Below are 13908 nucleotides of genomic sequence, written 5' to 3' on the forward strand. Positions count from 1 at the left end.
ATGGCAGAAAGTTGAACGGGGTTTGGTTTCTGGCACTCACCGAACAGACATCACGGCGGGTGGATGAGCAGTATTTCAGCCGCAGAGTCTGTTAAAAAAAAAAGGGAGAAAAAAACAAAGACACGTTAGAAAGAAACAACGCGTTCAAATGTGAACAAGATCAAAGACAAAAGGATCGACTGAGCGTTTTTACTTCACCTTCAGTTCAGGCTCAGCTGCTCAGGTGATGATTCACTGAGGTTCAGCGGAGAATGAAGCATTTGAAGGAGTTGGCTTATATACATACACACACACACACACACACACACACACACACACACACACACACACACACACACACACACACACACAGGTGTCAGTGGTTGGCCTAATCACCTGCTCATTTACGTCACCTGTGATACCTGGCCGCTGGGGGGCGTGGTCTCTGCTCCATGTGACCTCGCGTGCTTCTCTTTTTAAAACAGTCGTTTTTGTCTTTCATACTAAAACTACTTCTAAACAACAATATAAACTCTACCTCCTATCACTATATTTAAAATGTATATGTTATTGTTTAAATAGTTCATTCACTGTGTAGAAAGTATAAGACTTTTTATTCCGCTGCTTCCAAAATACAGCTTTTGAAATGTATGTGGTCAGTTTACAGTGATCTTCATCTGAGAAATGAGAAATAAACAAACACAAAGTCACATTTAAACATCGATTACAAATGGTTTTAATTCAACACTGCAAAGACCACATTAACGCTGTCTCTGCTGGACTTTGATCACTTTTTATGGAGAAATTTGACATAAAAAGAGATGGAATTTAGGCTCCACAGATAGACAGATGTGTAAAAGTAAAAAAAACAGGAGAGCATTTGAGATTCATGTTATTATTGTTCATATTCATCTCATTTAAATACTTTAAAATGACCTATTTAAAGAATTGATCATACATTACGAAGAAATATGTGCTCAGTTTATACTCTTATTGTCTATTTCTGGACTTTTCCACACAGTGTTTATTTAAATAAATAAATAAACCAGAATCAGGAAAAATACATTTCATTGTACTCGCAACATAAAAAATGAGGTAGTGCTTATTTATTGATTGACACAACTTTTTTTGGAGGTGTAAAATGAGCAGGGTATGAACAAACATCTGTTTGGATTTTTCAGAAACTTTATCAAAAAGACACAATTTAGTTCTGGCAACACGTTTGAAAAGGACAAATGACTCAAATTGTACTTTCAAAAAATCCGTTTCGTGTTTTCTTCTCAGATTAAACTGAACAAATTACAATTCTGTTACAATTCAAAAAGTAGTCAGGAAATAAAACATCGAGGTGAAGCGATATGAAAGACGAAGCTGATTTTTCCGACTAATTCAACTGGAAGTCAATCAAATATATACCCGTTAACCACGCAACGCACATATATAAAGTGCTGCTCCCTGTGTGTACCAGAAACATCTTAGACATTTCATTACAGCAACAGTGAATTAAAAATACTGATTAAAAACAATAAAAATAATTCTCTTTTACGGCCAGGAGGTGGCAGTAGGTGGGGGTCACGCGGAACCCGTGGCGTCCTGCAGCTCCTCTCTGATGGCGTTTAGCCCGCGGACTTTGTACTTGCCCTTGACGATGAAATGGAGGATCTTCCCGATGTCCTGCAGGTGGACCTCATACTCCTCCGACACCATTTGAATCTGATGGAGGACGGGAGAACGTTAAAACGTCGGAAAAGTGAGTTGTCAAAAACCTCCTAGTTGCTGTAAACGAACGATAGAAATCCTCTTTTCTGACGCTGTTCTGTCAGCCGCGATGTTTCAGAGTGAACTTTCACCCCAGAAGACAGAGTCTTGTGATTGGCCAGTACTATTCAGCACACCCACTCTCAGAAGTACAGCTCCCCCTTCTGGAACGGTGGATGCACTGCTACTCATTATCAAAACATTGTTTTAACAATGTTTAAAAATAGCTTCTTCACGACTCCCCGCCGCAGTCACTTTTATGACTTTGACCCGGAGTCAGACCCAGAGTCAGAAGACACTGTTGCTCGTGAAACACCTCCACAACAGACGTTATTCTTCTTCTGCGGTTCAATGTACCCAACCGGATGTGCCCAGACGAGTGCCCGGACGAGTGCCCGGAGCAGGCATAGACATATAACAGTAGACGCCACATCGACCGCTACTGCCTATTGGCGCTGGCGAGCCGTGGGGCCGCCATCTTGGACAGGTCGCCCGCTCCACTCTGTCTATCTGTTTGACAGCTCAATGCGCACTTTATCAATCGTAACTCTGAATTCAAAACTTATTTTCACAGGGTTTTTTTTTTTGCTGCAAACGTCTCCAAAATTCCACAGTAAATATGGACATATGGGGCATCACTGGAAAGGTGAGAAGGTCTAGTATGTGAATCAGGTGAGACCTTCAACGGGAAACCTTATTTGTCCATTAGGTGGCACTGCAAATTCAACAATTGTTGCAAAAAAAGAGTCAAAATTATGATGCTTGAAATGGATTTTCTCCAAAATTCTACAGTAAATATGGACATATGGGGCATCACTGGAAAGGTGAGAAGGCAATAAATAATCAGATAATATTTGGCCATTAGGTGGCACTGCAAAGTCAGCAATTGTTGCAACAAAAACATCAAAATGTTGATTTTTGAAATGGATTTTCTCCAAATTTCCACAGTGTTATATCAATAACATTGTAACAATTTATATCAACAATCTCCCCCTCACAGAACTAAAACCATATCAATATTAGTAATGATACTAAATATTATTGAATGCTGTTCTTCTAAAGTGTTTAATTTTTGTGTTGTTTAATAAATACAAGTATGCACCAGCATATTTTTATCTATTGTATGTATATGCACCTGTATGTGCCGGCAAGTTTTTTTAACCAAAAAACCCCAAAAACACCCCCATATCAACAGCTGTGTGATCAGCACTGCTCTGCAGAATAGCTCGCCACCCAGTGGCTGGAACTTGCACTTTTTAAGGTGGAACGGAAACTTAAAGAGAACCGGAGGCGAATGTGGTGCCAACTTCAGCGTCGTTTCATAAAAAGTGTTTTTGTAGTGAAGCACTTGTGAACACTGTCAAGTCCTGTTCAACAGTCTTTCTTCCTAAACAATGCAGGTTTGGAACTAATCATTAGAAATTCATAGAAAAATAACAACCGACTAATGTTTATCTCACTAAAACATTAAATAAATGAATTAGTTTTCTGTTAAAAGCAAAAATGTTGCTAATCCATGTGTAATTAACAGCTAATGTGGGATTCAGAAAGGTGAAAGTTATGAACACATGATGTTGTAGTAATGTTTTCATTTTTGGAGAGTGAGACAGCACTCAGGATTCATTTGTCCATTCAGAGGTAACGATGAAAACAATTGATGTTTTTTTTATATCAAACTGCACAATAATAAATATTAACAAACACTTGCCAAATTTCTGCTTTTATAGAATATATTTATATGAAATAAAAAAATAAATAATAATCAAAATTCAAAAAAGTTAGTTTCTCAAAATGTGTTATCGCTTTCATCTTAATTCATTGTTTTACATTTATAAATTTAACATTATTACAGCTGTGATTTGTCTGCATCACTGTTAATCTGCAGGTGTAATTATTAATAAACATAAACAACATATTAACATTCACACTAAATGATTGATAGCTGTATGTTATAACTGTAACTTGTTTCTTTAGTGATGACTGTGATCCATTCTACTAAATTACTGTAGTTTAGTTAAAATATAAACATGAACATTTGATTCAATCATTAATCATGTGATCCTTCAAATGTCTGATGTGATTATAAAAACATGAAGGTCGCTCCTTGTTTGTCATAAACAAATATTACTTTGTCTCTTTAGTTTAACACAAACTCTGAGTCATCTGAAGTCTGAATAAAGGATGCACAAAAACAGCAATGATGTAATAATTATAGTGATGACATCACACGTAATTATATAAAGCAAATACTACTTTGTAGAACTAACATTATGTAATAAATATGAAGATGCCTCGCCCTTTGTGCTACATATTTAATGAATATAGAAAGACACATGCAGTTTATACCATGTTGTTGACGTGCATTATGTAATAAATCTAAAGCAACTGGCCATAAAATCCTCCTAATATGTCACAGAGACTCAGGAATAATGTTCATATAACAAACTGAACTCACCAACAACAACAGTACAGACAAAATATTTGCCATAAAAAAAATATATTGCAGACTGCAAATCATGTTTATGTTTTGAAATCATGTTTTGGCATGTGGCGCCGCCTACTGCCATCTACCAATCATTGCAGTCAGTAGATTCTCAGCTGCCGAGCAACCATGGGTTGCCAGTTATGTCAGAAAACAAAACCTAAAAGACCACGGTATTTTGAATTTGAATGTAGTAACCGTTTTTAGCCACATTCTTACATATGGCCCCTTTAAAGGTGCTTTAAAGGTGCCAGCCGCATCACAGTCCCCCTTAAAAATCAATGGGTAATTTGAAATTAGATCTCAGTAGGAAACCTCCTTAAAGGGGCCCCACCTCACTTTAACATCTGTGAAGTTATCATTCTGCAAGTTGGAAAATGAAGAGGATTATTTACAGTGTAATGCATATCTTTTTTACTCAGTTTGTTTTTTTTCAGTTATTTACAGTATTTTATTGTTCTATATATTTATATTGTTTTATAATGTGGGTTCTTTACAGTGTAATATATTTTTTTACTAAGTTTATATAGTTTTTTTTTTTAAAGCTATTCACAGTGTTTTATTTTTCTTTACATTTATATGGTCACATACTTTTTAATGACAAGGTTTTTCCATGTTATTTTATTCATTTTGAAAAAAAAATATTTTGAAGTCATACATTTTTTGTTGGTGTCAGATTATTTATAACATAATGGTGATGAACACTGGTTGGAAGAGCCCCCTGGGAATTTTTGCCTAGGGCCCCTACAGACTCTAGAATCGCCTCTGTCCATTTATACTTTGGTGTAAGAGAGGGTGGTGATTGCAACAAATAGGACATCAAGTATGTAGCATGTACACACGAGTAAAACACAACACACGCAACAACATTTGAGTTTACGCACTGCATAAAGATCATATTGTCCCCGTGGGATCAAGTGTGTGGCTCTTAAAAGAGGATAATGACCTCGATAACTACATACACTTAACTTTAATGAATACCGATTACAAGATCTTAGCCAAAGTTATAATAAACAGATTAAACGATATACTGGACGATATTATAGAAAAGGAACAAACATGTGCCATTAAAGGTAGCCTAATGTGGGACAATCTCTGCACTTTGAGAGAAGTTATATTTAAAAATGGAAAAAAAGACTTTTATATCATCGGGCTAGATCAAAAGAAGGCCTTCGATTATATTTCCAGAGACTACCTGTGGGCAGTAATGAGGTCTTATGGATTCCCTGAAGCATTTATAAACTCACAGACAGTGAGGAAAAAAAGCATATGTGTCTTTTTATATAATGTATGTAAACTTCTGGTTTCAACTGTATATGTATGCGCATATATATAATGTGTATATATTATACACATACATACATGCAATAGTATTGTACTGAAACACAATTATAAATGCAAAAGAAATAAATCAATCAGAAAAATAACAAGTGTGCAAAAAGCGAATACATTTTTGTTTTTAATATTATGTGCGGAATTATTTATACACATGATCTAATTCTCACTTTCCTTATCGATTATTACATGCATGTCTTTATTGTTGATTCATTTATTTTCAATTGTGGCAATTTTAATAAAATAATATTATTTTTAATGTTATTATTTTTATTATTATTTTGTGTTTATTTTCTTATTATTTTGGCAGACATCTCGGCCATGCTGTCACTGACGCTCTTCTCCTGTTGGGGGCGCTGATGCACCGTAGACTCCTTTATCCACTATGAAAACCCACAGAGGAAGAATATGACTCCTCTGTCTTCAAACAGGTCCTCAATCAGACTTTGAATACGCGTGAATCGCAGCATAATGAATCATCAGCTTAGCTTTGCTTATAGAAATCATCGGTTTTTGTGAGCGCCTTCATTGATAAGTAAAAATGAGTGGAAGAGGAAAGGGCGGAAAAGGTCTCGGTAAAGGCGGCGCTAAGCGTCACCGTAAAGTTCTCCGTGACAACATCCAGGGAATCACCAAGCCCGCCATCCGCCGTCTGGCTCGCCGCGGCGGAGTGAAACGAATCTCTGGGCTCATCTACGAGGAGACTCGCGGTGTGCTCAAGGTTTTCCTGGAGAACGTGATCCGTGACGCCGTCACCTACACCGAGCACGCCAAGAGGAAGACTGTGACCGCCATGGACGTGGTTTATGCTCTGAAGAGACAGGGGAGAACTCTGTACGGCTTCGGCGGTTAAACTCACTTCACTTTGGCCTCAAACACAACAACAACAACAACAACGGCTCTTTTAAGAGCCAACCACTTTATCTCTGAGAGCTCAGTCCTGTGATTTACATTCATGTGTTTTTTATGGCTCTAATTCTCCTCGTTTCCTCATTGATGGTGTTTGTTTAGTTTAGTTGTCAAATGTAGGCACTATAAAGCATTTTATGCTATCATTATTATTTGTATGATGCAGTTATTTTAATACAATCTGACTGACAGATGTCAGAAATGAATTGGTCCTCACTGTGTCATTACTATTACCTTTAAACGGAAACGATTAGCTACATGTAAGGTTTAATACTATGATTTTATCTACGTTTATGTAGATTGATATACATAAAACTTCAGTTATTGTATGGTAACAATTCCATAAAAGTTGGTCACGCTATGGAAACGCCACCTTATTTCTAATGAAGACATTTGGTAATTACAAAGGTAATGAAATGATATTGTTGTTTTAAGAATAGTTTGATAATGACAATTGATGTTTAGTCATCAGCCAAATAACTTTGAGAATTAAAACTTCATATACAGCAGATTTGATGTATGAATGTGAATGAATGAATGACTGAATAGTCAACAGTGTTGAGACAAAAAAAAGGCTGTATAAATATATATTATTGTCTACTTTATATTGAGATATACAGTGATGACTGAGATTGTATGTAATAACTTAATTAGTGCTTAAAATGGAGCTTGTCATTACTGTGTACTGTGTTTTTAAGTGCTTCTTTTTTTCTTTATACCTTTTTGACAATCATGGTTTACTTTGCTTCAGTTACTCAAATGTTCATATCTATAGATTGAAAAATAAATTTCCTTCCTTTGATAAAGAGAAATAATCATGAAGATATTGAGGCAGTAAAGTATTCATTGATTTCTGTCTGAAGAAACAATTGAAGAGTAATATCGATTTGTTTCTTTAATAAAAATTTCTCTTTTATTCTTTTATTATGTTCAACTGAAAGAATAACATGACTGTAAAGCATTTTTCTTCCTTTTAATTGTTATGATTCTCTGAGTTTCCACTTGATGCAGAAGCAGAAAAATGTTATTTAAAATAATATTTATGTTTTTAAGTGTTTCTCTCTCTGAAGAAATAATTGAAAATGGTACGGTTTGTTTCTTAATAAAATGTATGATGTACGTTTTCTAAAATGTCTCAAAGACAACATTCTCCTCCTCATTCAACCGCAGTGAGAGATTCAACCAATCACAGGAGGGGGATCACACAGTGGTGTTTGCATGGAGCCTTTATAAGAAGAGTTTCCCCCGCCTGTACGCAATCATTCTCTGTGTAGTAGTGAACTCTCAGGATGCCTGCTGAACCCCCCAAGTCCGCGCCCAAGAAGGGCTCCAAGAAAGCCGTGACTAAGAGCGCCGCTAAGGGCGGAAAGAAGAGGAGAAAGAGCAGGAAGGAGAGCTACGCCATCTACGTGTACAAGGTGTTGAAGCAGGTCCACCCCGACACTGGCATCTCGTCCAAAGCCATGGGTATCATGAACTCGTTCGTCAACGACATCTTTGAGCGCATCGCCGGTGAGGCGTCTCGTCTGGCTCACTACAACAAGCGCTCCACCATCACCTCCAGGGAGATCCAGACCGCCGTGCGCCTCCTGCTGCCCGGTGAGCTGGCCAAGCACGCCGTGTCCGAGGGAACCAAGGCCGTCACCAAGTATACCAGCTCCAAGTAAACACGTGACATCTCAACAACAACACAACGGCTCTTTTAAGAGCCACACACTTTATCGAAGAGAGTGAATAATCCTTTATATTGTGTGACAATCATCTGTGTGCAAACAATAGCGAGTAAAAACGTCACAAGTCCCCAAATGAAATGTTAATTTGCACATTTCTTTCCTATTAAATACTTTGTTATATTGTAACAAATCCCTTGTTTATCTGCACAGACTGTGCCAATAAGGTTTCTGGGTTCATGTGCACTACCATACAGAAGATGGATCACATTTATAGTGAGACCTATTTTTGAAAATGATGGCGGCAGTTCCTCAGCTTCGTGATGAATGATCTAAATCAGATAATGATAATGACACGAATGTCACACTAGAGCCATAAACGCATAACAATATACGATAAAAGCTTTAATGATCTTTTGATCACATTATTTGTTTTTAAGTTGAGAAGAAGTTATGTGAACCATAACAATCAAAACAAGTTAATAATTTGTAAAATAAAAAGAATAAATACATATTATGGAGTTAAAAAAAGACTGAAGATACAGATTATTTATAGTAAACAATAAAAGTCAAAGAGTAGTCACTGACTGAGATCTGTTGTCATTTCAGTTAGAATTTTAACCAGTGATTATGATGAAAATGTATGATTTTGTTTTATTAAACAACTCAACACTGTAGCTAAAGCTGTAAACAACTAAAGTGAGTTTAGCCAAATTAAAGTTGTCGTGTCAATACTGCACTTAACTATCCAGCACCATGGTAACCGTCCTCATCAGATAAGATGGTGTACAAATAAACAACTACCCAAATGAATTAAGTCCACAAACAATTATCACATCTTAAAACAAATGACTTGTGTCCATGCTGTCCCGACTGGTTTTTATTAGCGTACAAGACGCTGACGTTTTGCTACTCCGGTTAGCATGCTAGCGCAACATGTCGACACACAAACCCAACTCACCGGGATATCATTCAGAATTCCGAGTGGTTCAACGAAGTTCCTCTCGAAACCACAGCTCCTCGGTCGTCTCCTGGGTTTCAGGGTTTATTTTTATCTCCCGTTTTTAGTATTTTGTCCTGTTCTGTCAAAGCTCAAGTCTGACTGATTTTACTGTTCACGTCACACCGCAGCGAGTGAGAGGGAAACAAAGATCCTATATAACGGCGAGATGACCACTGCGCACACCTCTTTTGGACGCTAAAATGAATCAAAGCCAATCGCGCTTGTGTAAAACACAGCATATAACTACGGAAGCGCATTGCATTCATTTGAAGAATAAAAAAAAAAACACCTGCCTACATCTGACCACCAAACTAAACAAACACCATCATCAATGAGGAAACGAGGAAGATTATAGCCATAAAAACACATGAATGTAAATCACAGGACTGAGCTCTCAGAGACAAAGTGGTTGGCTCTTAAAAGAGCCGTTGTTTTTGTTGTTGTTGTGTTTGAGGCCAAAGTGAAGTGAGTTTAACCGCCGAAGCCGTACAGAGTTCTCCCCTGTCTCTTCAGAGCATAAACCACGTCCATGGCGGTGACAGTCTTCCTCTTGGCGTGCTCGGTGTAGGTGACGGCGTCACGGATCACGTTCTCCAGGAAAACCTTGAGCACACCGCGAGTCTCCTCGTAGATCAGCCCAGAGATTCGCTTCACTCCGCCGCGGCGAGCCAGACGGCGGATGGCGGGCTTGGTGATTCCCTGGATGTTGTCACGGAGAACTTTACGGTGACGCTTAGCGCCGCCTTTACCGAGACCTTTTCCGCCCTTTCCTCTTCCACTCATTTTTACTTATCAATGAAAGCGCTCACAAAAAACGATGATTTCGCTAAGCTAAGCTAAGCTGATGATTCATTATGCTGCGATTCACGCGTATTCAAAGTCTGATTGAGGACCTGTTTGAAGACAGAGGAGTCATATTCTTCCTCTGTGGGTTTTCATAGTGGATAAAGGAGTCAACGGTGCATCAGCGCCCCCAACAGGAGAAGAGAGTCAGTGACAGCATGGCCGAGAAGTCTGCCAAAATAATAAGAAAATAAACACAAAATAATAATAAAAATAATAACATTATTATTTTATTAAAATTGCCACAATTGAAAATAAATGAATCAACAATAAAGACATGCATGTAATAATCAATAAGGAAAGTGAGAATTAGATCATGTGTATAAATAATTCCGCACATAATATTAAAAACAAAAATGTATTCGCTTTTTGCACACTTGTTATTTTTCTGATTGATTTATTTCTTTTGCATTTATAATTGTGTTTCAGTACAATACTATTGCATGTATGTATGTGTATAATATATACACATTATAAATATGCGCATACATATACAGTTGAAACCAGAAGTTTACATACATTATATAAAAAGACACACATGCTTTTTTTCCTCACTGTCTGTGAGTTTATAAATGCTTCAGGGAATCCATAAGACCTCATTACTGCCCACAGGTAGTCTCTGGAAATATAATCGAAGGCCTTCTTTTGGTCTAGCCCGATGATATAAAAGTCTTTTTTTCCATTTTTAAATATAACTTCTCTCAAAGTGCAGAGATTGTCCCACATTAGGCGACCTTAAATGGCACGTTTGTTCCTTTTCTATAATATCGTCCAGTATATCGTTTAATCTGTTCATTATAACTTTGGCTAAGATCTTGTAATCGGTATTCATTAAAGTTAAGTGTATGTAGTTATCGAGGTCATTATCCTCTTTTAAGAGCCACACACTTGATCCAAGGGGGACAATATGATCTTTATGCAGTGCGTAAACTCAAATGTTGTTGCGTGTGTTGTGTTTTACTCGTGTGTACATGCTACATACTTGATGTCCTATTTGTTGCAATCACCACCCTCTCTTACACCAAAGTATAAATGGACAGAGGCTATTCTAGAGTCTGTAGGGGCCCAAGGCAAAAATTCCCAGGGGGCTCTTCCAACCAGTGTTCATCACCATTATGTTATAAATAATCTGGCACCAACGAAAAATGTGTGACTTCAAAATAATTTTTTTTCAAAATGAATGAAATAACATGGAAAAACCTTGTCATTAAAAAGTATGTGAAAATATAAATGTAAAGAAAAATAAAATACTGTAAATAGCTTTAAAAAAAAAAAAAAAAACTTAGTAAAAAAAATACATTACACTGTAAAGAACCCACATTATAAAACAATATAAATATATAGAACAAAAAAATACTGTAAATAACTGAATAAAAAACATGTAAACTGAGTAAAAAAGATATGCATTACACTGTAAATAATCCTCTTCATTTTCCAACTTGCAGAATGATAACTTCACAGATGTTAAAGTGAGGTGGGGCCCCTTTAAGGAGGTTTCCTACTGAGATCTAATTTCAAATTGCCCATTGTTTTTTAAGGGGGACTGTGATGCGGCTGGCACCTTTAAAGCACCTTTAAAGGGGCCATATGTAAGAATGTGGCTAACAACGGTTACTACATTCAAATTCAAAATACAGGTCTTTTAGGTTTTGTTTTCTGACATAACTGGCAACCCGTGGTTGCTCGGCAGCTGAGAATCTACTGACTGCAATGATTGGTAGACGGCGGTAGGTGGCGCCACATGCCAAAACATGATTTCAAAACATAAACATGATTTGCAGTCTGCAATATATTTTTTTTTACTGCAAATATTTTGTCTGTACTGTTGTTGTTGGTGAGTTCAGTTTGTTATATGAACATTATTCCTGAGTCTCTGTGACATATTAGGAGGATTAATAATTAAATTGTTTAATTAAAGTGTGATGTCATCACTATAATTATTACATCATTGCTGTTTTTGTGCATCCTTTATTCAGACTTCAGATGACTCAGAGTTTGTGTTAAACTAAAGAGACAAAGTAATATTTGTTTATGACAAACAAGGAGCGACCTTCTTGTTTTCATAATCACATCAGACATTTGAAGGATCACATGATTAATGGCAGGTTGATGAACACATGAGGAGGATGAGCAGTTTCTCAGAGTGAGTGTGTGGCTCTTAAAAGAGCCTTTTGTTTGTTGATGTGTTGTTGTTTACTTGGACTTGGCGGCCTTCTCGGTCTTCTTGGGCAGAAGAACAGCCTGGATGTTGGGCAGCACGCCGCCCTGAGCGATGGTCACTCCGCCCAGGAGTTTGTTGAGCTCCTCGTCGTTGCGGACGGCCAGCTGCAGGTGGCGGGGGATGATGCGGGTCTTCTTGTTGTCGCGGGCGGCGTTTCCAGCCAGCTCCAGGATCTCAGCGGTCAGGTATTCGAGCACAGCCGCCAGGTAGACGGGGGCGCCGGCTCCCACACGCTGAGCGTAGTTGCCTTTGCGCAGCAGTCTATGAACACGACCGACCGGGAACTGGAGTCCAGCACGAGAGGAGCGGGTCTTTGCCTTTGCGCGGGCTTTTCCGCCGGTTTTTCCTCTTCCGGACATCGTGACTTTTACTGGATTCTTCCGACAAAATAAGAGAAACTATGACTGGATACAAGTCTGTGCTTGTCTGTGGCTCAAACAGCTCAAAGCCTGCTTTATATGTCCAAGAAAGAGCGGGAGACTCCTGCCAGACCAACCAGAGCAAAGCAGCAGAGGGGGGGTTCACCCTATGCTTTTCAGAGGGACTTTTGTCCAATAAGCAGCGGGGCTTCAGGCTCCTCTGGGCGGCGCTGCGCTCCAGGAAGAGCCGCTCACCACCAATCAGGAGCCGGAGGACTGAAGCAGCGTCACCGTCTCACAGCTGCTCCCACAGTTTAAGAGCAGAGAGTCGCTCAGGTCGTGTCTTACCCACTTTTTATTCTGTTTAAAGAAACAAGAGGCAGAAAAACATGGCAAGAACCAAGCAAACCGCCCGTAAATCTACCGGAGGTAAAGCACCCAGGAAGCAGCTGGCCACCAAGGCTGCGCGTAAAAGCGCGCCTGCCACCGGCGGCGTGAAGAAGCCTCACCGTTACAGGCCTGGTACCGTGGCTCTGAGAGAGATCCGTCGCTACCAGAAATCCACGGAGCTGCTGATCCGCAAGCTGCCCTTCCAGCGCCTGGTCAGAGAGATCGCTCAGGACTTCAAGACCGACCTGCGCTTCCAGAGCTCCGCTGTCATGGCTCTGCAGGAGTCCAGCGAGGCTTACCTGGTCGGCCTGTTCGAGGATACCAACCTGTGCGCCATCCACGCCAAGAGAGTGACCATCATGCCCAAGGACATCCAGCTGGCCCGACGTATCCGTGGAGAGAGAGCTTAAAGTCAACAACAACAACAACAACAACAACAACATACTAAACAAAAGGCTCTTTTTAGAGCCACCTCACTCTGAACTATAGACAACAAACCTCTGCTCATTCTACATCATTTAAACAATATACGATACAAGTCCCTTTACATTTATACCTTCCATTATGAATAAAGAAACATTGTTAGTTAGTAAGTATCATTAAGATCAAAACTGTCTTCATTAGAAAGTCGTGTTCCTTTATTTACTAAGTGCCAACTGTTCATGTCCATCATTTCATAAGAACCCACACCCATTTCTTCTTGAAGGAAAATTATGGGGGACACAAAACTGACTTAACTAAAATGAATTATTTATTTGTTATATGAAGCAAGCCAGGAAAGGCCAGTTTATTTTTTTCTTTCTTTTTCTTCCCTCATAGTGAAATTGTAGTGTTTTAGTGCAACCAGCAGGGAGCGTCACACCCACAGCAGAAAGGACAGTGTCACAGAATTCAGAACTCTGAACAACTTTTTTATTTGACAAAAACTCTTTAATTATTCAATTAATTTAAGTTATTTT

At 38.6% G+C, this 13908-nt stretch overlaps 5 protein-coding genes across 5 annotated transcripts; 3 read left to right on the forward strand and 2 right to left on the reverse strand.

The window, feature by feature from the left end:
• Positions 1-6095: 6095 nt before the first annotated feature.
• Positions 6096-6407, forward strand: LOC310942473 (histone H4; the record flags this gene model as incomplete). The annotated part of the gene is made up of 1 exon (XM_083907862.1): positions 6096-6407. One exon carries the CDS (start codon positions 6096-6098, stop codon positions 6405-6407), a length of 312 nt encoding a protein of 103 aa, XP_083763988.1.
• A 1306-nt stretch (positions 6408-7713) lies between these two features.
• On the forward strand, positions 7714-8130 carry LOC310942268 (histone H2B 1/2-like; the record flags this gene model as incomplete). Its single annotated transcript, XM_083907621.1, has 1 exon — positions 7714-8130. The coding sequence occupies exon 1, from the start codon at positions 7753-7755 to the stop codon at positions 8128-8130; it is 378 nt and encodes a 125-aa protein (XP_083763747.1). The 5' UTR covers positions 7714-7752.
• A 1477-nt stretch (positions 8131-9607) lies between these two features.
• Positions 9608-9919, reverse strand: LOC310942303 (histone H4; the record flags this gene model as incomplete). The annotated part of the gene is made up of 1 exon (XM_083907663.1): positions 9608-9919. One exon carries the CDS (start codon positions 9917-9919, stop codon positions 9608-9610), a length of 312 nt encoding a protein of 103 aa, XP_083763789.1.
• Positions 9920-12172: 2253 nt separating this feature from the next.
• Positions 12173-12559, reverse strand: LOC310942729 (histone H2A; the record flags this gene model as incomplete). Its single annotated transcript, XM_083908157.1, has 1 exon — positions 12173-12559. One exon carries the CDS (start codon positions 12557-12559, stop codon positions 12173-12175), a length of 387 nt encoding a protein of 128 aa, XP_083764283.1.
• Positions 12560-12948: 389 nt separating this feature from the next.
• Positions 12949-13359, forward strand: LOC310942494 (histone H3.2; the record flags this gene model as incomplete). Its single annotated transcript, XM_083907889.1, has 1 exon — positions 12949-13359. One exon carries the CDS (start codon positions 12949-12951, stop codon positions 13357-13359), a length of 411 nt encoding a protein of 136 aa, XP_083764015.1.
• Positions 13360-13908: the final 549 nt, after the last annotated feature.

The sequence above is a fragment of the Microchirus variegatus genome, assembly GCF_963457635.1.
Source record: "Microchirus variegatus genome assembly, chromosome: 21".
In the NCBI taxonomy this organism is placed as follows: domain Eukaryota; kingdom Metazoa; phylum Chordata; class Actinopteri; order Pleuronectiformes; family Soleidae; genus Microchirus; species Microchirus variegatus.